Source organism: Bos taurus, chromosome 3 (genome assembly GCF_002263795.3).
Source record: "Bos taurus isolate L1 Dominette 01449 registration number 42190680 breed Hereford chromosome 3, ARS-UCD2.0, whole genome shotgun sequence".
Lineage (NCBI taxonomy): Eukaryota > Metazoa > Chordata > Mammalia > Artiodactyla > Bovidae > Bos > Bos taurus.
The window spans coordinates 59,094,657-59,122,148 of record NC_037330.1 but is presented as its reverse complement, the minus strand read 5'-3'; the positions used below and the strand labels follow the sequence as shown (position 1 = coordinate 59,122,148).

General features: G+C 42.2%; 1 protein-coding gene across 4 annotated transcripts in view; it reads right to left on the bottom strand.

Annotated features, from left to right (window-relative positions):
- Positions 1 to 26,620, bottom strand: part of MCOLN2 (mucolipin TRP cation channel 2) — a 73,742-nt gene extending 47,122 nt beyond the window's left edge. The window contains exons 1-3 of one of the 4 annotated variants that reach the window (XM_005204398.5): positions 26,486 to 26,620; positions 9,926 to 10,085; positions 239 to 412 (exon numbers count right to left, since the gene is read on the bottom strand). In XM_005204398.5, the coding sequence (XP_005204455.1) occupies positions 239 to 412; positions 9,926 to 10,085; positions 26,486 to 26,562 (411 nt within the window). In that variant the 5' untranslated portion in view covers positions 26,563 to 26,620. Of the gene's footprint in view, positions 1 to 238; positions 413 to 9,925; positions 10,086 to 25,321; positions 25,579 to 26,485 lie in introns of those variants that run through there. The other 3 variants (XM_024989431.2, XM_059884661.1, NM_001192734.1) reach the window with 3 other exon arrangements.
- Between the last annotated feature and the right edge of the window lie 872 nt (positions 26,621 to 27,492).

The following is a 27,492-nucleotide window of genomic DNA, read 5'->3' as shown; positions in this document are numbered from 1 at the left end:
TGGTGATGGACAGGGAGGCCTGGCGTGCTGCGATTCATGGGGTCGCAAAGAGTCGGACATGACTGAGCGACTGAACTGCACTGATGCAAAATTTTAAATCAGAACATGTTATATATCTTAATATGTTATATATACCAGAATATACGCATACTTTTTTTTTGCTAAGACAACAGGTCAAGGTCAAGTATCAATATATTCTTCAAGTTTAGATATTAATAATTCACAACAAAAGACTTGCCTGATTAATAGCAAAAAAGATGCTGTCATATGTGTCCTCTTGGGTATACACACTGCAGCTGTAATCATCTTCATCTGAACCAGAATATCCTTTCAAAAACAGGTGCTTAAAAGCAGCAGTGTTTTCTTCTTTGAAAGCAACGACCAGCTGGTTACTTAAACCAAAACGAATAAGCTAGGAAAGAAAATAAAATAGAAATATATGTATTTTACCATTTTCCAGGGAAGGCAAATACCTTCTTACTATCATTAACCCTCACCTATAAACATCAGCAAGAAAAATCTCACTGCTTTGGTTTCTATTAATCATATCAATGTCAAAAGACAAGAATTCTTCCTCCTAGAAACAACCTCATCAAGCTACATTAGCAACTTGAAGTAGCATAAAATTAGAAGAGGTGACCACTCCCAGTGACTAATACCCTTACTGGCCTTTAATGACAGAGAAGGAGAAGAGAAAGGAGAAATTCAAAGTTAAGCCTGAATCTATTTTTCTTTTTTTTAAAGAGATATGCTATTTTTTCTTTTTAAAATTTTTATTGAATATAATTGATTTACAATGTTGTAATAGTTTCAGATGTACAGCAAAGTGATTTATACATCTATATAAATATATACATTATTTTTTATATTTTCTTCCATTATAGGTTATTACAAGATACTGAGTATATTTTCCTATGACATACAGTAGGTCCTTGGTTATCTAATTTGAATCCATTTTTCTTATACTTGCATTTCAAATTAATGGTTTTCAAAACTGATATACATCTGACCCTTGAACAATATAGGGGTTAATCTAAGCATGATTTATAGTCCACCCTGAGGGTTCAAGGACTCAACCAACTGTGGATCATGGACTGTGTAGCACTGCTGTATTCACTACTGAAATATATCTCTATGTAAAAGTGAATCTGTGTGATTCAAGCCGGCTATGTTCAACCATACTTAGTAAACCACTAATTCTCGTGCTTTACTGTTTGATAGTCAAATCTAAATGATCTGACATTTAGAAATCACAACTGTTGTTAAAAATCATAACTGTTTTGCATGAGACTTTTTAAAAACACTTTTGAAAAGTGGCCTATATAATACTTCCTCTAGCTAAGAGGTAATTGTCATCAAAGGAATTCAATTCCTCTAGCTCTGCAAGAACTCACATAAGATTTACACCTAAGCGTTCCTGCCTCCAAGATCTACAGCATCAAAGCACCACACAGAATAACAGGGCTCACTCTACCTCCGTGATGTCAAACCCACTCATTGTCACCAAGCACCCATCTTCTTGTGATAGAACTTCTACTTATTCCCCTTAAACTGTATCATAGCACAGGGTTAGATGCCAAAGTCTCTCTTCACCAGGAATGAGTGTATTCTTTCTGCCTTAAAGTTTTCCTCTTAGAATCTAATAAGGAGAAGAAATTAGCAGGCACTGTTTACCCCCAAACCCAAGACATTCCACACACAAACAGCCTCTCTCTCCACTCACACTCAAATGGACACTCTCTCACACTCTCTTGCACACTTGCTCTCACACTCTCATAAATACTATCTCACATACCCTGTTTCATACATACAGCCTCACAAGTGCTCTGCTTCTCTCTCTCTGTCTCATGCACACACACAGACACACATATGCAACTGTAGAAGTCAAACCTTTATAAACCCTGGCCCACACACTCTTCCCCATCTCCCCACTTTATCTCCTCATCTGCTTTCCAAGACAGTGAGAGTCCAGAGAATTTGCCCCAAACTTCACCCTGCTAAAGTCACCAAAACAATTTGGGACTCTGCTGTCATATGAAACCAGCAAATTCAACAAGATGACCTTAACATTTGTGTTACCTGCTGTCACTCCACAGTTTAATTACTAGAACTTTCCGATGAACAGATGCTAATTTGCACATGCAAACTTACATACTCTTTTTAGTGATTTATGTCTTTTATTTTTCAAATTTTGTCTGACTTTTTAAAAAGGCTAAATAATTTTAAATAGTTACCACTTTTCAGCAATTATCATTCTCCAGGTACTGTACTAACTGCTTTACCTGCACTATCTCATTTACTAACACAACCACCCTATGAAAATGTTAATACTGTTACCCCCACTTCACATATGTAAAAACTGAGTCTCATAACACTGCCTATGTCACCTAACTAGAATGAAAGCCACGTCTAACTCCAAAGTCACTTCTATTATGCTGCGTGATTTTTCATTTGCAGAAAATTCTGATTTGGGGCCTCCCTTTTGAGGAAAGAATTTAGGTGCTCGCTTTCCAGAACTGCAACTGTTGAAGAATGTACACAGATGACACTCTTTAGTATCTGAGCCTCACCAGAGCACATTCCTCAAATACCAAATCAAAAGATTGAGCGATTGCTGAACCAGATGTTCTAAGGAAGATAGATAAGAAGTCCCACAACATCCAACCTGTGCTGAAAATCAAGCAGCCAAAGGCTAAAGGTTCTTTCAAGCATGTGATGTCTATCAATGGTGCCTGCAAGGAAATGATGGAAAAGGAAAGGTCATGCTGCTTTTCGAAAGCTATAAAAGTAAACCAGGGGACCAGTATACACATGACTGGGGGTTTGATTATGTACTGATACACAAATGAAGGGGCTTCCCAGGTGGTGCTAGTGGTAAAGAATCCACCTGCCAGTGAAGGAGACACAGCAGACTCAGGTTCCATCCCTGGGTCAGGAAGATCCCCTGGAGTAGGGAATGGCAACCCACTCCAGTATTCTTGCCTGGAGAATTCCATGGAAAATTCCTGGTGGGTAGAGTGCATGGGAGTCACAAAGAGTTGGACACAACTCAGCACACACACACATGCACATATATTCAGGAACTGGAATAGTGGCCATCACAATGTCAGAGTCAAGTACTGAGTCTGTCTATCCCGTTTTATACACTTGCAACCTGAGGTTGGGTACTTTTTCAGGTTGGAACAGCTAGAAATGTAACAGCGAGTCTGTCTGACTCACCTGTTAGTTCTCTTGACCACTTGGCCAGACAACCTCTCAAACTGAAAAGCTGCCAACTTAACTCTAGAAGAGGGGACATGAGAGTCCCTCTTCTCACACTCATAGTTAAGCTAAAGAAACCCGAAAAGTGAATGGGGAGTGAATAGCAGCATTCAATGCACTGATATTTTCAGCTACCATCTTATTTCCCTGGAGTAGGAAATGGCAACCCACCTCAGTATTCCTGCCTGGAGAATCTCATGGACGGAAGAGCCTGGCGGGCTATAGTCCACGGGGTTGCAAAGAGTCAGACATGACTGAGCAACTAACACCACCTTATTTAGATTCAAAACCCATTACTTCAACTTTGGGAATGAGAGAATATGGAGATATAATCTCAACTTGGACCCACCCCCATCTGGCATCAAGAACAAGAAATTCCCTCCATACTGTTGTTCATAGAACAAGACAAGATCCGCATGTATAGCCTCAAACCAGGTCTAGGTAGGATTCCCCAAACATCTCAGTAGAGAGAAACCCTGAGGAGGAGATCCTGAGGTCCCCTTCTTACTATGGCAGAATGAAACATACGCTACAGAACAAGAGTGAAGAAATGATGGAGGGCTGGTCCACTACAGAGCAAGGGTGAAGAGATGATGAAGGGTTGGTCAAATGATTTTATTTTCAAGAAAGGAATGACAAAAATATTCATTCTAGCCCACTAACTAGATTTTGAGATTTGCTGAGACTATAAGACAGAAAAATAATCACATATTAAGTGCAGCCTGGCAAAGATTGTGAATTTAAGACCTGATTATGAAATCAATGGAAGAGAAAATATTCTGTGCCAGGTAAAAACAAGATACCACTCTAATAATATACAAAGAATACGGGAGGAAAAGAGCAGATCTAGCAAAAGAATGTAGAAACCTCTCTCATGATTATAAATTACTGCAGAATGCAGAGTAGGAATGTCTTTTAAAAGATGTTTCTTTCCCATCAACCTTTATAAAACACCACCCATTCCATTAGACTTGAGAATGGAGTGCTAAAAGAGACAGAAAAAGAGGAGGAGGGAAAGTGGTATTTGAAGGAAAGAAAGATATTCGAAGATTCCATTCCAATTATATATTACCCAAGTAGCAAAATTTATTAGAATGACCCTACAGGAGAATACAAGTTTAACCACCTCAGTTTTATTAGGAGAGGCAGGGGAGACCCATCCAAAAAGTAAATGATCAAGTCCCAGAAATATTTTATTAAAAGTGAAATTAGTGATGTAGCCAGCACAGGGTACCAGTAAACCAAGAAAAACCACATGTTGAGCGATCAGGCAAGGCTGGCGGGGGAGGTGGACTTCAAATAGCAGCTGAAATATGAGGGAGAAAAGAGCTCCTCTGTACCTGGAGGAAAAACAAGGCAGGGGCCAGAATCATTGAGTGTGTCCATCTGGCTGGGACATGGGAAGAAACAGGAGATGAAAACCTGTTGGAAAGGCAAGTTGAAGGAGACTATGGAAATCTGTGAATCCCAGGCCAGAGAGTCAAAATTTAGTTCTATGGGAAATATGGTTCCACAGAAGTTTCTGAGAAGAGACACAATAAGAGCATTCTAAGAAAAATTAATCTGACATGCGTATTGAATGGACTGGTAGGCTTGGAGATTAAAAAGGTAGGCATAAGATGAATTCCAGAAGCAGCCTAGTTAACTTATGTGTATTTCTCAAGTGCAAACTCTGAGGCTCTACATCTGGAAAGAAACAATATGAGAAAAAGAGTGCAGACTCTAGAGCCAGACTACCAGGGCTCAAACCCTGACTCTGCCTCTTCCTGGCTGAATATATGCATGCTAAGTTGCTGCAGTCATGTCCAACTCCTCATGACCCCATGGACTGTAGCCTGCCGGGTTCCTCTGTCCCTGGGATCCTCCAGGCAAGAATACTGAAGTGGGTTGTCATTTCTTACTCCAGGGGATCTTCCTGACCCAGGGATTGAACCTACATCTCCTAAATCTCCTGCATTGGCAGGAGGATTCTTTATCACTAGTGCCATCATGGCAAATAGATGGGGAAACAGTGGAAACAGTGGCTGACTTTATTTTTCTGGGCTCCAAAATCACTGCAGATGGTGATTGCAGCCATGAAATTAAAAGACGCTTACTCCTTGGAGTAACAGGCAAATTTGGCCTTGGAATATGGAATGAAGCAGGGCAAAGACTAATAGAGTTTTGCCAAGAAAATGCACTGGTCATAACAAACACCCTCTTCCAACAACACAAGAGAAGACTCTATACATGGACATCACCAGATGGTCAACACCGAAATCAGATTGACTATATTCTTTGCAGCCAAAGATGGAGAAGCTCTATACAGTCAGCAAAAACAAGACCAGGAGCTGACTGTGGCTCAGACCATGAACTTCTTATTGCCAAATTCAGACTTAAATTGAAGAAAGTAGGGCAAACCACTAGACCATTCAGGTATGACCTAAATCAAATCCCTTATGATTATACAGTAGAAGTGAAAAATAGATTTAAGGGCCTAGATCTGATAGATAGAATGCCTGATGAACTATGGAATGAGGTTCATGACACTCTACAGGAGACAGGGATCAAGACCATCCCCATGGAAAAGAAATGCAAAAAAGCAAAATGGCTGTTTGGGGAGGCCTTACCAATAGCTGTGAAAAGAAGAGAAGTGAAAAGCAAAGGAGAAAAGGAAAGATATAAACATCTGAATGCAGAGTTCCAAAGAATAGCAAGAAGAGATAAGACAGCCTTCTTCAGCGATCAATGCAAAGAAATAGAGGAAAACAACAGAATGGGAAAGACTAGAGATCTCTTCAAGAAAATCAGAGATACCAAAGGAACACTTCATGCAAAGATGGGCTTGATAAAGGACAGAAATGGTATGGACCTAACAGAAGCAGAAGATATTAAGAAGAGATGGCAAGAATACACAGAAGAACTGTACAAAAAAGATCTTCACGACCCAGATAATTCCGATGGTGTGATCACTGACCTAGAGCCAGACATCCTGGAATGTGAAGTCAAGTGGGCCTTAGAAAGCATCACTACGAACAAAGCTAGTGGAGGTGATAGAATTCCAGTTGAGCTATTCCAAATCCTGAAAGATGATGCTATGAAAGTGCTATGAAAGTGCACTCAACATGCCAGCAAATTTGGAAAACTCAGCAGTGCCCACAGGACTGGAAAAGGTCAGTTTTCATTCCAATCCCAAAGAAAGGCAATGCCAAAGAATGCTCAGACTACCGCACAATTACACTCATCTCACACGCTAGTAAAGGAATGCTCAAAATTCTCCAAGCCAGGCTTCAGCAATATGGGAACCGTGAACTTCCTGATGTTCAAGCTGGTTTTAGAAAAGGCAGAGGAACCGGAGATCAAATTGCCAACATCCGCTGGATCATGGAAAAAGCAAGAGAGTTCCAGAGAAACATCTATTTCTGCTTTATTGACTATGTCAAAGCCTTTGACTGTGTGGATCACAATAAACTGTGGAAAATTCTGAAAGAGATGGGAATACCAGACCACCTGACCTGCCTCTTGAGAAATTTGTATGGAGGTCAGGAAGCAACAGTTAGAACTGGACATGGAACAACAGACTGGTTCCAAATAGGAAAAGGAGTACGTCAAGGCTGTATATTGTCACCCTGCTTATTTAACTTATATGCAGAGTACATCATGAGAAAGGCTGGGCTGGAAGAAGCACAAGCTGGAATCAAGATTGCCGGAGAAATATCAATCACCTCAGATATGCAGATGACACCACCCTTATGGCAGAAAGTGAAAAGGAACTAAAAAGCCTCTTGATGAAAGTGAAAGAGGAGAGTGAAAAAGTTGGCTTAAAGCTCAACATTCAGAAAACGAAGATCATGGCATCCGGTCCCATCACTTCATGGGAAATAGATGGGGAAACAGTGTCAGACTTTATTTTTCTGGGCTCCAAAATCATTGCAGATGGTGACTGCAGCCAGGAAATTAAAAGATGCTTACTCCTTGGAAGGAAAGTTATGACCAACCTAGATAGCATATTCAAAAGCAGAGACATTACTTTGCCAACAAAGGTTCGTCTAGTCAAGGCTATGGTTTTTCCTGTGGTCATGTATGGATGTGAGAGTTGAACTGTGAAGAAGGCTGAGCGCCGAAGAATTGATGCTTTTGAACTGTGGTATTGGAGAAGCATCTTGAGAGTCCCTTGGACTGCAAGGAGATCCAACCAGTCCATTCTGAAGGAGATCAGCCCTGGGATTTCTTTGGAAGGAATATGCTAAAGCTGAAACTCCAGTACTTTGGCCACCTCATGCGAAGAGTTGACTCATTGGAAAAGACTCTGATGGTGGGAGGGATTGGGGGCAAGAGGAGAAGGGGACGACAGAGGATGAGATGGCTGGATGGCATCATTGACTCAATGGACATGAGTCTGGGTGAACTCTGGGAGTTGGTGATTGACAGGGAGGCCTGGCGTGCTGCGATTCATGGGGTCGCAAAGAGTCAGACACGACTGAGCGACTGATCTGATCTGATCTGATCTGACTCCTTGGAAGGAAAGTTATGACCAACCTAGATAGCATATTAAAAAGCAGAGACATTACTTTGTCAACAAAGGTCCATCTAGTCAAGGCTATGGTTTTTTCCAGTGGTCATATATGGATGTGAGAGTTGGACTATAAAGAAAGCTGAGCACTGTGGTGTTGGAGAAGACTCTTGCGAGTCCCTTGGACTGCAAGGAGATCCAACCAGTCCATCCTAAAGGAGATCAGTCCTGGGTGTTCTTTGGAAGGACTGAGGTTTAAGCTGAAACTCCAGTACTTTGGCCACCTGATGTGGAGAGCTGACTCATTTGAAAAGACCCTGATGCTGGGAAAGATTGAGGGCAGGAGGAGAAGGGGATGACAGAGGATGAGATGGTTGGATGGCATCACCAACTCAATGGACATGGGTTTGGGTGGACCCTGGGAGTTAGTGATGGACAGGGAGGCCTGGGGTGCTGCGGTTCATGGAGTCGCAGAGAGTCGGACACGACTGAGGACTGAACTGAGCATCTGGGAAGCCTCTCCTGGCTGAATGGCCACATGCAAATTACTCAACTGTCTCTGGCTCAGTATTCTCATCCATTCAAAGGGAGTAAAAATTGAACCTACCTCATGGAGTCTAGTGAGGCCGAAATGAGCTAACATTCATAAAGCACTTACTGTGCCTACCACATGGAACTGCTGGGCTACGTGTGAGCTGTCAGCAGGTGTAACACATTCCAACTATATTCCCAAGACAGTGCGGAGCATCTTAAGTACTTCATACACATCAATATATTAATTTAACTAACAAGGTAAGAGTCTATGCTGGAGACAAGATAGTGAATACGGCAAATCATAAGGTGATGCAGTTTTGAAGGAAGCATCCATGGAATTCAGTAGCTATCAGGACCAAAAAGGTAAGTCAAAGAGGGTGATGATATTTTATGCCTAGGTGAGTTAGAATATTAATAATATTAATAGATCAAAAACTTGAAAGCTAGTTTGGCAAGAGAAGTAATTGGGGAACAATTAAAATTAACCAAATGGCAAAAGGGAACATTATTTCTTCTTCCAAGTTATACTAACAATGCACTACTTTATAGGCTGCCAAAATTAAAACTTCAAAACCACGAATTAAAATGAAAAAAAATTTCAAAGAAAAAAAATCTAAGCATGTACATTTAAGAGTGACCCTGCCTCTCATCTTTGTTTCTTTGGAAGTAGCTTGCTTACCCTAAAATGTGATGAGCTGGTGCGGCATGTCATGCAGTAACAAGACCTCTTTATGAATAAAGAATAAAGATGCAACTTTCGTTATGGCAGGAACCACCTCTCTCATTTCTAAAGCATATGGAGCTATTTTTAGGAAGCTATTTATTTTTGTGTTCTGGAAATCAAATCTTTAAAAACACTTACACTGATGACAGAATGATTATTTGCTCATGGAGCCTAATATTCCAAATCAGTACTGTTTTTTAAAGGACACATGTTTCAAATGTAATTACATACAGAGAAGCCTTCCTAAAACTGGTTCAGGCCCCAAAACTAGATGACAACTTGGGTGACTGCTGTGATATTGATAATAAAATACTTAACAATTTCAATTTAAGCAAAAAGTCCCAGTGCAGCCTTTATACACTCCTGATATACTCCTAAGTGCCTAAGCAAACACTCCCCCACCTTACCCAGGCCTGCCTGGGGAGGTAGGTGGGGCGTGGGTAAGGTTGAGGAGTGTTTACTTAAGCATTTAGCTTCTGATGAAAACTTAGCATTACTAGCATTCTGTAAATCCAAAATCAAAATGGTCTGAAATGCAGACTTCAAAAGTATATTTAAATAAGATATATTTGAAGAAAGATGAAAGATTTCAAGAACACAGATCACTTTGGGCCAGGCAGCCTTCACCAGCCTTGTGTCTCATTCAGATATAGAAACCCTACCCACTTCAGATCTAACACTATCTATATTTACACAACCCGTGAGAGATGACCTCAGAGCCCCTTACTAAAACAAAGTCGTCATCTAAACTGAACTTCAACCTACCATCTGCCCTCCAGAGTCAACATAATTTTAGAGGTTTATGAACATGAGTGTGTGGCCTTTTCAGGACAAAAGTCAAGTGGCAGAACATGGAAAAACAGTTTCAACTTGGGGGAAGAATAAAAAACAAATGAACTGATAATATCATTTACCTGTGTGGTGACCATGACTATCTTCAAAATCTGCAAACCCATTTTCCATGGAATCTGTTGTCTGGCTCGGAATTTTTCACAAGGGTTCATGAAGTAAAACCTCAGGTCTTCTCTCAGACATTCTTCTTTCACCTCTGAATCAAGATGAGCCATTGTGTCTCTGCAAAGATCAATTTTTAAATACACTGAACAGCCTGAAATGTCCTGAAGAATACTTTCCATTCATATATTTTACCCACTCTTTAAAGCAAAACTCTCTCTAAACAGTGAAATCCTTTTCACTTTAGAAATCTGAAAATGATTCAGGATCCTCTATCACTTGCCTTTACATATAGCTATCCATCTTGTTCCAAATGGCCACTATCAAAATTATAAAAACAGGATTTTATTTGCAAGACTTGTCAATTCCAACATCTTAATATATACCATTCACTCGTTACTAGAGTATGAACAATAACTAAATGGAATACTTTCATGATATTCTAGGTTTGAAATCCCAGAAATTTAGCACAGACTACTAGAATTAAATTGTTACGGAAATAGAGAATCTCTGTTTTGTAACTCTGTTCTGAAAAGACTGTATCTTGCATGATATATCAGTGATTATGGGGGCTTCCCAGATGGCACAGTGGAAAGAATCTGCTTGCCAAGGCAGGAGGTGCAAGAGATGCAGGTTCAATCTCTGGGTCAGAAATATCTGCATCCTTGGAGTAGGAAATGACAACCCATTCCAATATTCTTGCCTGGAAAATTCCATAGAGAGAGGAGCCTGGTGGGCTACAGTGCATGAGGTCACAAAGAGTCCGACATGACTGAGCGATGGAGCCTCAGTAATTAAAAGATTTCAAACTATAAATCACTTTAAAGTTAATATATCATCTCTCTATTTATGCCTAGTCAGATATTTCTGGCATCTCATACATTAGAAACATTTTGCTTTTACTATTTCAAGGACTCTGAACTCAGAAATGGGGCACATGACTGAACCGAGGCCAAAGAGAAGCAATGAGATGTGGACACAGGACTGTAATTATAACCAATGGAAGAGATGTAGTCTTTCCACTAAGTAGTCCCTAAAGCGGGCTGTGCAAAACATCCATTGGGAGAACAGAAAACATTAGTACTTCTATTTTAGTCTTCATCTTCAAAACAAAAAAAACTGAGCTCTACTGACAATATATAAAATAACAGTGGTAATATAATAGCATATATTTTATTAATATAAACAAATATATACACATTGGGGATATGTGCTTAACTTTTACTGATGAATGCATAATCAGCAAAGTCTGGGGATCATAGACCTAAAGCATAGACTGAGTCTAGAATTCCTAGAAGCCATTTTAACCATCTCTTCTGGAAGCCATTGTAGGAGAGCTTGCCAAGGAGTGGAGCTAACAAAGAACAGACAAGATTGCCTAATGACAGTGTCTGAGTTCCTGGAGCCAGCTGTGCCTGAAGCCATCCAAGACTTTCAAATTGAGTCAACAAATTTGGGACTTAGGTCTCTTTAAGTTCATTTCTGTTTCTTGAAACAAGAAGTGTCTTGATGGTAAGTTTAATAAATAAATTCTATTAAGTTTAGCCATCATTCAAGCTACTCATTTCTCAGAAAATGTTTATAATTGGGGGTCATTCTTGGGGATCTTTTCACCTGAAATATTGTAATGATATTTTATATTGACTTATGACTTATGTAGCTTGACTAACAAACTTAAAAGAAACTAAAAAAAAAAAAGAGATGCTAAAAAAAAACTATATTAAGAGTTATTTTAAGACTTTTTAAGGCTTATATTCAGTTGCTAATGATTTTCTATTTTTAAGTTGATTTTTAGACCTCCTATTTCCAGAATTAATAGGCCAGGTTATTTTGCTGGAAAGAAGAGAGGAAGAAGGAAGGAAGTTGGGAGGGAGTGGGGGAGGGAAGGAGAGAGGAAGACGGAGAGGAGGGCAGGGACCCACACTGAGAAATGAGGGTCACAACCCAATCCTTCGAGCCTCGTGCCTGGGTGACCCAGGGTCAAACTGTCAGCTTGCTTGGTTCAGGGAACTTCAGACTGGAATTGCCCTCCCTCTCCTGGCAAACACATGTAGACCTCTCTAGATGCTCATCCTGGGACTTGGGGAGCTCCAACAAATAGCTTATAAAGCACATGGACCAACAGGTACTAAGACATACCAGGCCCACGAGGAAACCAAGCAGCACTAAACAGCAACTTAGAAACAGCAGAAGCAGAGCCAAGCACATTAGACTCAGACACAGGTTAAAAAACAACCATGCTTACCACATTCAAAAACACACAGAGGTTAAAATATCTGTAAGAAAATCTTGGGGGAAAAAAAAAAACTTTTAGAAATGAAAAATCAATGACCAAAATGAGTCTCATTTCAAAAGAATAAGAAGACTTTTTAAATGTGTTTTCCCTGCACCTGCTATAGTTATGTCCTGATTCCATCTAACCAAATTACTGAGCACTTGCTGTGCTGAGCGACTGTACTGGGTTCTTAGGACATAAAGATAAATAGGTTCCCTGAAGCTCAGATGTTCAGCATCCAATAGGAGAGACAGACTTGTTAACACAAATGTGTAAGTTATCAATCAGCTCAGCGGATGCTGTACTATATGGAATCTAGAAAAATAGTACTGATGAACTTATTTGCAGGACAGAAATAGAGATGCAGACACAGAGAACAGACTTTGGACACAGCAAGGTAGGAAAGCAGACAGTGGGATGAACTGAGAGAGTAGAATTGAAACATATATTAATACATTACCATGTGTAAAACAGATAGCCAATTGAAGTTGCTCTACAACACAGGGAGCTCAACCCAGTACTTTGTGACAACCTAGAGAGTGGGCTGCCGTCTATGGGGTCGCACAGAGTTGGACACGACTGAAGCGACTTAACAGCAGCAGCAGCAGAGGGTGGGACGGAGAAGGCAGTGGTGCCCCACTCCAGTACTCTTGCCTGGAAAATCCCATGGACAGAGGAGCCTGGTACGCTGCAGTCCACGGGGTCGCATAGAGTCGGACACGACTGAAATGACTTAGCAGCAGCAGCAGCAGCAGCAGCAGCAGCGGGTAGGATGGGGTGGGGGGTAAGTGGGGGAAGGTTCAAGAAGACATATATGTACTTATGGCTGATTCACATTGTTGTATGGCAGAAGCCAACACAATATTGTAAAGCAATTACCCTCCAATTAAATAATAAATTTTTTCAAAAGAAAAAAAAAATGTATCATGGAAGCAAGGGAGACAGATTCAGAAAGCCAGAGAAGGAATCCCATTACGTGTCCTAAATACATGGAGTGGTAGATGCTACAGGGCTCTCGACAAGAAGCATTGAGGGAGGCATTTCTAAGAATAAGGTGACATCTTAACTGTGCCTGAGAGCCACAGCCTCCAACAGGAAACTTTAGACCCCTGAGAACACGCCTGTGGAAGCCTTGCGGGCTTTAGTATTTACCACCATCACTTCAGTGGCTCCGTGCAGCTAATGTATTCATCCTGATGATTCACAATGTCTTTTCACTTAATAAAATGAAAAGGGCATCTGCAAAGTTGTGATAGCACCCTGAAAATAAGGCCATGGAAACTCCTCCCTAGAACATACCCCCAGTCCCCAGTGTGAGAAACCCTGTACAGGAGGTTGCTTTCTGGAAAACAGTGGTGGAAATACAGGGGCAGTAGGTCAAGTGCTTGGTGAATAGCTGTGAGCCAAGCTCTGCCAGAGACCTTCTCCTGCCTGCCAGGAGCTCAGTCCAGTGGAAGGGAGAAATGTGAAGAGATAAGAGTACAATAAAATGTGTTAAGTGCTCAAACTGAAGTATTCATTGAGGGCCCTGGAACAGACAAAAGGAAATTGATGCACCCCAACTGCTCCAAGAGGCTTCAAGTAATTCTTCCAGCTGCTGGTTTCAATTAATATGGCCACTAAATGTTCAAGAAATGGTATTTGACATTAAAATTAAACTAATAAAACTAATTAAAGAAGATAAGTTTTGGTCAAGAAAAAAAGGGCAAAGTACCAGATAATGATCATGGGGATCACTTGTGGTGTTAAATTATTCACACTCCTGTATCCTTCCCGACATTTTTCACTGAGGTAGACAATAGGGCTTCCCTGATGGTTCAGCAGTAAAGAATCTGCCTGCCAGTGAAGGAGATGTGGGTTCAATCCCTGGGGAGGGGAAGATACCCTGGGGAAGGAAATACAACCCACTGCAATATTCTTGCCTGAAAAATCCTATGGATAGAGGAGGCTGGTTGGACACGACAGAGCAACTGAACACACGTTTAGAGAATAACTGCAGTACTCCTAGCACTAAGGAAAAGAAAAAGAAAAATGAAAAGGGCAGCATGGAAACCTTTCCCCTCAAGCATACAGGAGCCAACAGCTGAAATACAGGATGTGCACAGAATGTACACTGGTAGAGACACATGTATGCTTAGTTGCTCAGTCATGTCCCACTCTTTGCGACCCTGCCAGGCTCCTCTGTCCATGGGATTCTCCAGGCAAGAATACTGGAGTGAGTTGCCATTTCCTCCTCCAGATGGTCTTCCTGACTCAGGGATTGAACCCATGTCTTCTGCATCTCTTGCATTGGCAGGGGGATTCTTTACTACTGAGCCACCTGGAAGCTAGTATTAGTCAAATATGATCAACTAATGACAGAATGATAGAAATACAGAAAAGAATATTAATGATACTTAGGTTAAAAAATTCTGGTATCTCAAGGAAAATGCAAATGTGTAAGCTTTCTAAACTCTACATTTCTGAAGGTTCTTTCTTGACCTATTCTTCTAAATTTGTGGATTTTCCCTAGTTCTCCCAGTAGGTGAAGGGTTTTACACAAAGGGCATGCATATGACCATATTTTAAGGCAATCATATGACCAAGGGCAATTCCAACTTTAGCAAATCAACAGCCAAAAGAGTTGATGGAAGCTTGAAGTTTTGAAAAATAACAAAACAGAACAAATTATCAGCAATTTTTAACCTTGCTAGGATCGTAAACCCCCAAGGAACCTGTGAAGGTTTTTGACCTTTGCCTTGGAAAAATACACATATCAGTTTCAGTGATGGTACCTTGTTCCCATGAGCACAATTTGCTCAGTAAATATGCTAACCAGCTCAGACTGCTACTTCTTTTCAGCTTGTAAGGCCCTTGCTGCTGCTATTGCTGCTAAGTCACTTCAGTCATGTCCGACTCTGTGCGACTCCATAGACGGCAGCCCATCAGGCTCCCTCGTCCCTGGGATTCTCCAGGCAAGAACACTGGAGTGGGTTGTCAGTTCCTTCTCCTATGCATGAAAGTGAAAAGTGAAAGTGAAGTCTCTCAGTCATGTCCGACTCTTCGAGACCCCATGGACTGCAGCCTACCAGGCTCCTCCGTCCATGGGATTTTCCAGGCAAGAGTACTGGAGTGGAGTGCCACCGCCTTCTCTGTGTAAGGCCCTCGCCCTACTCAAAAAGAGGTATGAAAGCTTGTTTTCTACTGCAGTGACCTCCAAAGTGGGGTGTAAACACGCAAGGAAGGTATGCAAGACTGTCCACTGGGATAACAGTGGAGAAGACAGGGCTAGGGCTTCTAAGTGTATTAACCAAGCGAAGAGAAGTTAAGATTTACAAGTTTCAGTGTATGAATTATACACTTAAGATACCCTCACATGGGCAGAAAGTCAGATGCATGTATTTCACTTAAGTACACGAGGCAATATGGGGGGAGAGTGCAGGTTCCCAGAGCAGGTGGCGCCCTAAATTGGTTACAGCACATTCCCACCACTTAGGGTTTATATGAGCCCACTTAAGCATTTGTTGGAGTATATTATCCACTTTAGTTAATTCTCGTAAAATGAGCAAGGGAATAAAGATTCTTGCAAAACATCAGACTCCTTGTAAAACTAATGTAAATCTAAATTTACATCAAGAAAATGGGAGAGCTAACATTTCCCTAACACAACATTGGTTAGCCATGAGTTTAAAAAAAGATGAAATGAAAATCTGATCTGAAAAAAAGTTGGGAAATAAATAGATTTATCAAGAGAGTATTTAAAATGCTAACAAAATCTACTATTGTTACGTGATGAACCTGGCCCTAAGTGTATATATTGTACCCTAAGACATTATATAATGATGTTGTGAATGATAATCATACCATAAAGTCACTACACTTAGCAATTCTTTTTAACACCCTCATCAGTCGCATCCCTTAAAATGCTCGTTTTACCTGTCTTATAGTATATATGGTTTTCAGTTCAGTTCAGTTGAGTCGCTCAGTGGTGTCCAACTCTTTGCAGCCCCATGGACTGCAGTACTCTACGCTTCCCTGTCCATTACTAACTCCTGGATTTTATTCAAACTCATGTCCATTGAGCCAATGATATCATCAACCATCTCATTCTCTGTCATCGCCTTCTCCTCCCACCTTCAATCTTTCCCAGGATCAGGGTCTTTTCAAATGAGTCAGTTCTTCACATCAGCTGGCCAAAGTATTGGAGTTTCAGCTTCAGCACCAGTCCTTTCAATGAATATTCAGAACCGATTTCTTTTAGGATTGATTGGTTGGATCTCCTTGCAGTCCAAGGGACTCTCAAGAGTTTTACATACAATATATAAGTAAATATCCATTCAGATAGAGTAGATGTTCTTTTAACTGATGGGGATAAGTTATCAAAAATATTTGGGAGGATTTCTTGAGCGTTTCAGAATTGCAGCCCCACTGAGATGTGGTTGCTCTTTTGTTATTCCAGCTGATGTTGAGAGAAATTGATGTTTATTCCTCTGGCTCCAACAAATAAATGGAAAATAACACTGACAGGCAACCTTCTCTTATCATATCTATATAGATATCATGTATCATGCAGCAGTACGAGAAGAATGTTTTTGCTAACTCACAACTAGTACCTCCTAGTCACAGAGGATAGGGCAGGGGAAGTAGGGTGAACCAGTTTCCAAATCTATCCTTCTTCCTGCATCCTCATAACAGTGAACAATACTACCAGGCTGCCTTCCAGGAACTGACTTCTCTGTAGCTCATTTCCCAAGTCTATCCTTCTTCCTGCATCCCCTTCACAGTGAAGAGTACTACCAGGATTCCCTCGAGGAACTGACATCTGGGTAGCTCTCCAGGATCTGGTCCCAGTCATTTCCCCCCTCAACTTAATTGTGTACATAATTTTAAATGGACTACAATGAACCCCATTCCTGGTTCTGCCCCTTAGGGACAACCACTTTTATTTGGGTTTTTGTTGTTTCTATTTACTTTAATATTTCTAAATAATATTATTCCATAATTCTTTTCTCTTTGGGATATTATCAACTTATATCCTACTGAGGGAAATAAGGATATAGCTCTTATAGTTGCCCCCCACCAGGCAACATACATAGTTTACCTCCCCACTCATCTTCCTAACAAAGTTTTGATAAAAATTTTGGATAAATTAATATTCAGAACGTATGAAGTGAGTATGCAAATACTCTTTAGAGTGGAGCCATCAGTACACTGGGATTTTACATTCTCACTTACAAAATTTTCTTTCTGGAGTTAACTGCCTTTTCCCTCATTTGCTTAGTTTTCCACATACCAACCAGGGCTTTAGCATCAAACTCTGATGAATCTGCCAGCTCCTTTTCAGTACAGTCAGCCAAGCTGGGCATCCTGTCAACTCTCTTCTCCAGAGATATCATTCCTGTCACCCTCATCCTCCTATTCCAACTACGTGTGTTTTAGTTGCTCAGTCGTGTCCGACTCTTTGCAATGCCATGGACTGGGGCCCACCAGGCTCCTCTGTCCATGGGATTCTCCAGGTAAGAATACTGGAGCGGGTTGTCATTTCCTTCTCCAGGGGATCTTCCCAACCAAGGAATCGAACCCAGGTGTCCTTCACTGCAGGCAAAGTCTGAGCCACCAGGGAAACCCTCCAGCTACATGGGTTGCTTTCTAACCCCTTTTCAGGGGCCATCAATTTGGAAATTTCCTTTGCCTCCTTCCCAAATTGGATTCCACATTTCCTGGATTCCATCTCCACCTCTTTCTTTACCCCTTCATTTTTGTGGAGAGCAGCCTTCAATCCCTTCCTGTGTGAGGAAGTCTGAGATCCCCCAGGACAGACACTGTTTGTTGCCATCCACTCTCTATTCATTCCTCCCCTCTTCCTGATTTTGAGGGCAGGAATGCACGTATACCAAGGACAGAATAATTCAGTATCAGAGCTAGATTATTGTTTCCACACCTGGTTGCACACCACGTCACCTGGGGCACCTCAGAAGTACGATACCCCGCTTCTCCCCTCAGAGATTCTGGCCTGATTGGTGTGGATGCAGCCTGCACACTGGGGCTTTTAAAAAGCTCCCCAAGTGATTCTAATGTGCACCCAGTTTGAACTCCTTACCTTAGAGATTACCTGTTCATATTTCTTCATTTCACAAACAAGGCAACTAACGTGCCCAGGGGCTGCAATTTGCCCTCAGCTATAAAAATCCAATTTAGAATAAGAATCGGATCCAAGAATACCATAAGAATCCTTGTCCAGTGTTCCTTCTTGATCCCTGAATTAGTATTTCTTAAAGAGCAATGGCCTATAAGATGGTCAGGAATGAAGGGGGAAAATGGCATATTCAAATAAACTAATGTTTCCAACATAATTTCTCCTATTTAAAAGTGTGACAATTTGGCAGACCACAGCACCCTATGCCATAAATTTAGGAAACTTCTAAATGGTCATGTTATTGAAATGAGAAGGAAAAAACAAATAAAGACACGTGATGGAATGAACCCAGCATTTAATGTTGTCGAGGTACTTTTTTGCTTCATATTCTCTAGAGCAAACACTGGGTCTCCATTCTGGACCCGCTCAGAGGGAACCATCTCCTGCTGCAGATTCCATGGCCACTTCTCAGGCCTCAGCTTGGTGGCTCAGCAGCACTTGATCCAGCTGAACACCTGGAACAACCTCATCTCTCCACTTCTAGGACATCCCACTGCCCTAGTTTTCTCCCTCCCTTACTGAGCTTCTCTTTGTCTCCTTTACTGGCTTCTCTTCCTTCTGACTTCCAGATGCCAGAGTGCCTCATCAGGACACACAGCCCAGAGCTCCTCTATCCTCTCTTCCAGAAGAGTTCATGGAGTCCTGTGGCTTTAAATATTATCTACATGATGTGGACTTTCACATTCGCATCTCCAGCAAATGTCTCTCTCAAACAGGCTCCCTTAGCCAAGCTCTTCCTTGAAACTCCACCCACATGACTAATAGGTTCCTCCACCCTCTTCTCTGCACATGTGCTCAACACCATGATTACATCCATGCATCCAGATGTCTCAGCTGCAAACCCTCATTCTGTCAGTGGTCCTCCACATTGGCTGCACAATCATCATCTGGGGATTTTTTAAAGGTTTCAGTGCCAAGACATTCTGATTTAATTGGTGACCAGGTATAAGCCAGGTGAAGCTAGTGGTAAAGAACCCACCTGCTAGTGCAGGAGACGTAAGGGATGCAGGTTCAATCCCTGGGTTGGGAACATCCCCTGGAGGAGAGTATGGCAACTCACTCCAGTATTCTTGCCTGGAGAATCCCATCCACAGAGGAGCCCAGTGGGTTACAGTCCATAGGGTCGCAAAGAGTTGGACACGAATGAAGCAACTTGGCACACCCACAGGTATAAACTGGGCATAGAGATTTTGATAAGCTTTCCAGGCAATTCTAACATGCAGCAAAATACAGGAACTTTTGCTGCAGAATCACGCTTTGATTTTTCCTCTTCTTCAACCCTCACACCTACTTGAGCAAGTCTTCCTTCAAAACACAACGTGGAGTGGCTCCCTTCTCTCTACACCCACTGCAGACTCCCTGGTCCCAGCATCATCATCCCTCACCATAAAACTATGCCAGTTTCCCAATTTTCCACGTAGTAGCCAGAGGAGGAAGTCTAAAAGTGTAAGGCAGACATCACTCCTCTACCCTGTAGTGGCTTCCCCCTGCTCTCAGACTGAAATCCAGCCCTCCTGCCATGGCCTAAAATTTCCCTGCCCATTCCTTCCCATACCCTGTCTTCCCCTTCCTCACCAGCCCACTAGACCTCCCTCCCAGCTCTGGGCATGTGCACTTGCCACTTCACCTACCCTTCTGCCATCCCCTCGACTCGCCACACATCCAGATTCTTCTCACCTTCACTTCTTAGCTCAAGCGACACCTCTTCAGAGTGGGCTCCTTGATCACTTTGTTAAAATAGGACTTCTCCACAGCCTCTCTCATCAGTTAATTTCCTTCATAACTGACTTTGAAATCTTTGTTTTGGTCTTCCCTACAAGAGAACTTCATAAAGACCCAGTCTTGCTTATGACTATATTCCCAGAATACCGCAGAGTAGGTAACACATGATTGATGCTCAGTGAATATTTTTTGGAAAAAAGAAATGAGTCAGTGAAAAAGATGACAATCCTAATTGTGTGAACTTTTCCTTGGCCAGCACCCATTAAGATCAAATAATAATAACAATAATAAAATAACAACAAATAGAAAATCTAAAATCATTGATACAAAAAATTAAATTTAAAATATACTGAAAATATCTTAGCCAAGATATATTAGAGGGTTTTAGGTAGTTTAGTTGCTTGGTTTGCTGATAAAAAACTTATTTTGTTTCAATTAATATTCCTAAAGTCTGTCCAAAATGAATTATTCAATGAATTGTTTTGAAAATTTGTGATCCACTGGGGAGAGAGAAAGCTAGAGTCCTCCCTCAAACCAAATGCAAAAATAAAACTTAGGCACATTTTAAAAATAAAGTTGATAGAACCATAAGATAGAATTTTTTAAAATATAATTTAACATGCCTCTCTAAGTATGAGAAAGTTCAGAAGCCAATGAAAATAACTGACAGATCTTAACACAAAAAGTTATGACTTTAAGAAATTAAAAAGACTAGGGGGAAAAAATGTCTACATTATATTTAAACAGGCAAAAGCTTACTATCCGTTACCTGTAGAGAGCTCCAGATTATTAATAAGGGAAGGTCAACTCAACATTTATCCTGTTACATATAAGGGATTGGAACAAGCCAATGGTCATTTAACAACAAACTTACTAACAGTCACAATGGTTAAAATCTATCTTCAATTTTATTTATCAATAACACACCCACACAAACCATCTATTGAAAGGAAATGTAAAGAAGGACACTTGGCAGTAGAAGAGAATGAGATCAGAAGAGTGTCTGTGATCTTGGAATTAAAACTCTATGGATTTAGATCACAAATGTTTAAATAACTAGTCAAAAACACGGTTACAAAAAACGTTCACTGCAAACCTCTTTGTAACTCTGTATTGACTTAAAGATGTCTATGACATACTGTTAGATTTCTTCAAAGTTACAAAATAAACATATTGAGATCCCATTTTTCCAAAAATGTGGACATTTATTGCTATATGTAGACATTTAAAAAGTCTAAAAGTGCATAAACCAGAAAAAAATTTTTTAGTAATCTCTGTGAAGTAGTATCATAGGTAATATTAATTTTCTTCTTTAAGTTTTCCATATTTTCTTGATTTGGGGTGATTAACATGAATTCTCGAGTTATCATTCTGAGTTAAAATAAGCTATTTCACAGAGCCTAATAACACATATCAGATAATCCAATATTTCCCTGTCCTTAGCTTGTGAGCAGTGGATAGGAGGAGGAGAATCAGGGGAAGTAAATGCAGACTAAAATTCGGGGTTTCTACAGCAATGATCATGCTGACCCTAGGGTGAATGTCCTAGGAGATCTGGCAGATAGAAGATTTTAACCCAATCCCAAACTTCCACATGGGTTTTGTTTGTTTGTTTATTTTTTGACTCTAGTTCCTATAATGAACTTATTTTCTCAAGATTTGCTAAGCTCAGAAGAGAGAAAAAGAGAAAGATGTCCAGATAGCTCAGGCTCTAGGGTAGCTGGACCCCAATTAAAGTAAGTTTAAAAAAAAAAGTCAAAGAAAGAAACCATAGTTACCTTCTCACCACAGCACTCAAAACAAAAATGACTTGGTCATTCTAATTCTGAGAAATACCCGGAAAAAAGACTAGGGGCTTTTCGTTTTCCTGTCACCCATAAAAGATGAGCATGCTACAACTTTCAGGAATTTCCCTAAAGACAACTGTGCCACCAAGTTCCCATAAAATCATCTCCCATCATTACTTTGCTGCCTCAGGTCAGCAGGAAAGCAGAACTAGGGCTTGGCGTTTTCAAAATGCTCGTTCTGAACATGTATTCTGAAAACACAGCCTGAAGAATCAGCTCTCCATGTCAGAGAGAAAAGCAAAGCAAAACTCCATTTCTAAGCAAAGAAAGTGAAAGTGAAGTCGCTCAGTCGACTCTTTGCGACCCCATGGACTGTAGCCTACCAGGCTCCTCAGTCCATGGAACTTTCCAGGCAAGAATCCTGAAGTGGGTTGCCATTTCCTTCTCCGGTGGATCTTCCCAACCCAGGGATCGAACCCAGGCCTCCTGCACTGCAGGCAGACGCTTTACCGTCTGAGCCACCACAGGGTTCCAAATGCAATGAAAGTTGGAAAAGATGACTGCAATTACACTATTGCCTACATTTTGGTTTCTCTAACATTTTCAGTAAGTGCTTGATATAACAGGGTCATGCTGATGACTCTCCCTAAGGAGAAGGAACATTAAAAGAAGTAATAAAGTTATAACTAAAGTTATAATTGGGCTTCCTTGGTGGCTCAGAAGTAAAGAATCCGCCTGCCAACACAGGAGGCACAGGTTTGATCCCTGGGCTGGGAAGATCCCCTGGAGAAGGAAATGGCAAGCCACTCTAGTATTCTCGCCTGGGAAATCCTGTGGACAGAGGAATCTGTTGGGCTACAGCCCATGGAGTCACAAAGAGTCGGACACAATGACTAAACAGCAACAACAACAAAATTATAATTTACCATTTTTCCTCAAACAATGGGATGAGTTTACCTTATCTTTGGACAAGCCCACCTCAGTGCCAGTTGAGGAGACCCTAGATTCACGCTCTCTCTAGCAACTCCCTCTAGTTGCTATAGGTGATAGGATTTGTTTTTTTTTTAAGCCCACCCTTTAAACTGTGGGTCTTCTGGAATTATACCGAGGACAATTTTCCGGAGTCTTTAGCCTCACTAGTCACTAACTCTTATATGATAAATGTTTTAGGCTAAAATCACTAGATGTATTCAAGGGGAGATAACAAAACACAAGCTTCAAAGGAGAAAAAAGGAAGCAGTCTTCCCAGCTGAGGGGGAATAAATATCTATGGGCAACATATCCTCAAAGCTCTCCTCACACAGGGAAAAGGAGGTGGAGCCAAAGCTCAGAACCGAGTAAAAGCTCAGCTGGAGGCAGGCTGGGGAAAGTGGGAAGGAAAAACCCTGGGTGACTGCCAAAGCAAACAAATAGGTAAACAAACCAAAACATGGCTTTACACATTTGGTACTGAGAAGAATATTGCAGTTTGATAAAGAAAATGAAGTCTGGAAATACAATTACTTATCTCTATGAAGCTCAGAACACATGATGTAAGAACTCACTGAAGGGTGATCTCATTCTTAGGAACAGACACGTAGGGCTTGGACTCCAAGCCTCAGCTAAAGAGAGCAGCCCAGTCTCAAAGAAGATTCCACTTTCAACTTTCAGAGCCAAAAGGGTTTTCTTTGGCCACTAGAAAAATTGTAGCCACAAGAACCGACCTGTTTTTGCACTAAGTTTCAAGAATTATCTTATTCTAGGTTTCACTTCACGGATAGAGACATAGTCAAAGAGATTAGCTGACATATATGATCACCCCTGACTTTCAGTTCTGTATTCTCTGCCACTTTGTACATTACTTGTCTCCCCATTCTTCCTACTTGCTTCATTAAGACATTTCACATGTATCATCTTACTGTTAAAAACATTTTTGATATGCCCCTCCTTGGGAGAAAAGGAGGAGGATGTGGCCTCCTCAAACACTTCATCAGGATTTACCAGCTTTTATGTGCAGGAGAAATTTGCACTATTATGATGGCCTCTGCATGAAAATGGTCAGCAGATGTGTGGGAAATGTGCCTGTTTTTAAAGGGTTCAAACCACAGGGTCTGATTTATGGCAGGTTTACTAAAGTGGGCTTCCCCAATGGCTCAGAAGGTAAAGAATCCACATGCAATGCAGGAGATGCAGAAGACTCGGGTTCAATCCCTGGAATGAGAAGATCCCCCCCAAGGATAAAATGGCAACCCCCTCCAGTATTTTTGCCTGAAAAATCCCATGGACACAGGAGCCTGGCAAGCCACAGTCCAAAGGGTAACAAAGAATTGGACATGACTGGGCGAATGAGCACAATTCTAAAGTAGAAACAAGAGTTCACAGTAATGGGAGTTTAACTTCTCTTAACGTATGAAGAGGAAGATGAGCTAAAACCTCAATCAGAAGGAGATACCAGGTTCCCCCAAACTTGTGCTATATGGTTAGTGAATCACAGAGATGAGCATCTCTGTGGACACACACTTCTGACGTGCAAAGTTCACACCCCACCTCTTCAAGAACCAGATAGTTAATCCCCTCAACATAACACATCAGAATTTGCATCCTAACATCCATAGACAGCCTTTCCTACCTCTTTCTTATTGACTGCACCTTCCATTCTGTTTGAGATGAAACCAAATCCTCTGTGCCAGTGGTACTGCACAACCAGACATATGTATATTTCAAATTAGAATCCCTTCAAAACCTATTTATGTGTGCACCCAAGTATGTGTTCTCTAAGAATGGGACTTTCTGAAGATACTCACTGGACATGAGAAAACCATTTAATTACTGAAGGAAATATGCTAAGAAAAAAACTAAAGTGAACTTAAGAAATAAAGATTATACACAACATACCCATCATAAGCACAAGTCTGTTCATCGGCTCAGGCAAAAGATAGTAAATAAACCCAGGATCAACTTGCTCCCTACGTTTACAACAGGGATTTTAGGGCTATGGTAGATGGAAGCAGTGTTTAATTTCTATCTGCTTTATTAAAAATAAACAGCATTAAGAGAGATAGTTTATAAATTACATGTGTGCATGCGAAGTTGCTTTAGTTGTGTCCAACCGTTTGTGAACCTGTGGACTGTAGCCCACCAGACTCCTCTGTCCATGGGGATTCTTCTCAAGAATACTGGAGTGGGTTGCCATGCCCTCCTCCAGGAGATCCTCCCAACCCAGGGAACAAACCTACCATTTTCTACATTGGCAGGCCAGTTCTTAACCGCTAGTACCACCTCGGAAGCCCCTATAAATTACGTGATACTCAGTTATTTTGATGTGGCATTCACGGGTATCAAATTGTCAAGAAAAGCTGCACCAAAATTTTGTCATCTACTTCAAAATTGGTCTGTCAAAGTCTAAAAAAATACATACCAGAGTTACTTGGAATTAGGCAAATACTTATCTGGACAGCGACCAGAAATGAAGTAAATCCTTCCCACGAATTCTGGCTTTCCTTGCTAGCATTAAGTTCATTTGTAATAATATGGAGAGCGCCACGCAGGACAGTCAGGAATGTCTCCGCACTATTTCAAGAAAATTTAACAACCTACCACTGTATTTGTTTTGCGATCATTAAAAGGGGAGCGAAGGCCTGTTTGTCCGCACCTCCCAGGCTCAGCTGCACGGCTGGGTGGTTGGAACTCTGACCGAGAAGGTGGGGCCCCCTGGCAGAGCCACGGGTCTGAACTGTACGCCTTTTCATACAGGCAGAGGAACTGGGGTTAACCACACTGTAACCCTCCCACCTGAGGAAAAGGCCTGTTTGTTCCGGAAGGCAAAGCCCAGCCTGGTTTAACTAACTGCAAGCAGTCTATAAGCAAGGCAGCAAGAAAGCTCTAGTCTAGAACAGGAAAGTCATCTACTTGATGAGGATTTCTTCAGAGTCCAGTATCTAGAAACACACAGCTCAGGCGCCTCATCTGACGGTTAACCTGGAAACACCTGATCTTTCCTCTGGCTTTCTGACCTGGGGAAAAGGATAGGGCTGCCCGCCCATGCCTGCACCTTCAAAACTTTCCACTGTTCTCGGGGTTTGGAGTAGGCGAAATAGTTCAATGCACGCATTTCGGCTTTGCGGAACCGCCTCCGCTGAAGTCAGATCCGCTCCTAGGGGGCCCCCTCCGTTTAGCCCCTCTCTCTTACTCTTCCACCAGCTGCCCGGTGCGCGCGGATCCGGGTCGGAGAGCAGGCACACGGAGTCGCGGGGTCGCTTGGGCGGCTCTGGCGGCTGGGAGCCAGGCTGGTCGGCGTACGCCTTGAGGAGAGGGGCGCGTGGCCAGGCGTCCCGCCCCGCCGCGAATCCCCACCTCCGCCAGGTCTCCAAGCTCCAGGCTGGAGCACGTCCGAAGAGCGTCTCAACTTGGTGTCCTGGAGCACTTTTTCCGCGCCAGCCGGCCTCCGAGCCCCGGAGCAGAGGTGCGAGCTCCAGGAGACGCAAGGAGGAGAGCAGCCCGGGGAAGGGTGTCTGTGGGCCTCCCGAAGAGCGACCGCAGGATGGAGGGGGGACCCCACGGCGATCGCCCCCAGGGTACTGACCTGCACTGGGGCCCCTGGGATGGACCTGAGGCCCTGCTCCACGCCGGCAGGTCCAGCGCCTCCACGTCGCGAGCCATGGTGCTGCCCGGAGCGGCGGGAGAAGGAGGCTTCCTGAGTGGCTGGCCGGGCTGTAGTGCGGAGAAGCACCTTCAAAAGCGGCGCGGGCGGTGGAACGCTGGGCAGCCGCCGCGCCCTCCACACCGCCCCCGGGCGGCTGGGCTGCGCACTCCCTGCCCTCCGGGGCGCCTGACTCTATTCTTCCTTGATTTCTGCATTCTTTTGATTCTGTCATCCGTCCTTTGACCATTTTAAAAGTCATTTGTATTTTGATGCGTTCAAGACCAGGGACACTTTCAACGAATGCCAAGCCCAGAGCTGAGCACTGAGGACCCCCAGATAAGACCACGTGCTGGTCTGCATCCACTGTTGCTCTGCCCTCCCAGAGCTTCTAAGGAGGACGCCTGTTGGAAACGGGACATGAATCTTGGAAAGGAGGGTCACGGTTACTTACCCAAATGCCACTTTCAGCTGAGGGTTATATTGACTTGGAAGTCCCAACCGGCCAATAGCTTCTTTTCCAAGGGACCCTATTCCTATTGGTAGCCACAGGAGCAGCAAAGTCCGAGAGGTCCAGGCTGTTCAAATTCGTGACTGCTTAAAAGGTCTTTGGGTTTACCTCGGGCAAAGAATATTCTGCCAATATGCATCTCCAGATAGAAGCAGTTGCAAGTATGTAATATATATAAAGGGTCTCTCTGGTGGCTCAGCCGTAAAGAATCTGCCTGCAGTGCAAGAGAGGCAGGTTTGATCCCTGGATGGGGAAGATCCCCTGGAGAAGGAAATGGTAACCTACTCCAGTATTCTTGCCAGGAAATCCCATGGACAAGGAGCCTGGTGGACTACAGTCCATAGGGTTGCAGAGTCAGACACAACTGAAGCAACTGAACACATATAACATATATAAAAGGATACATAATTTACCCCCTTGTCCACAGAAAGAAAAGAAC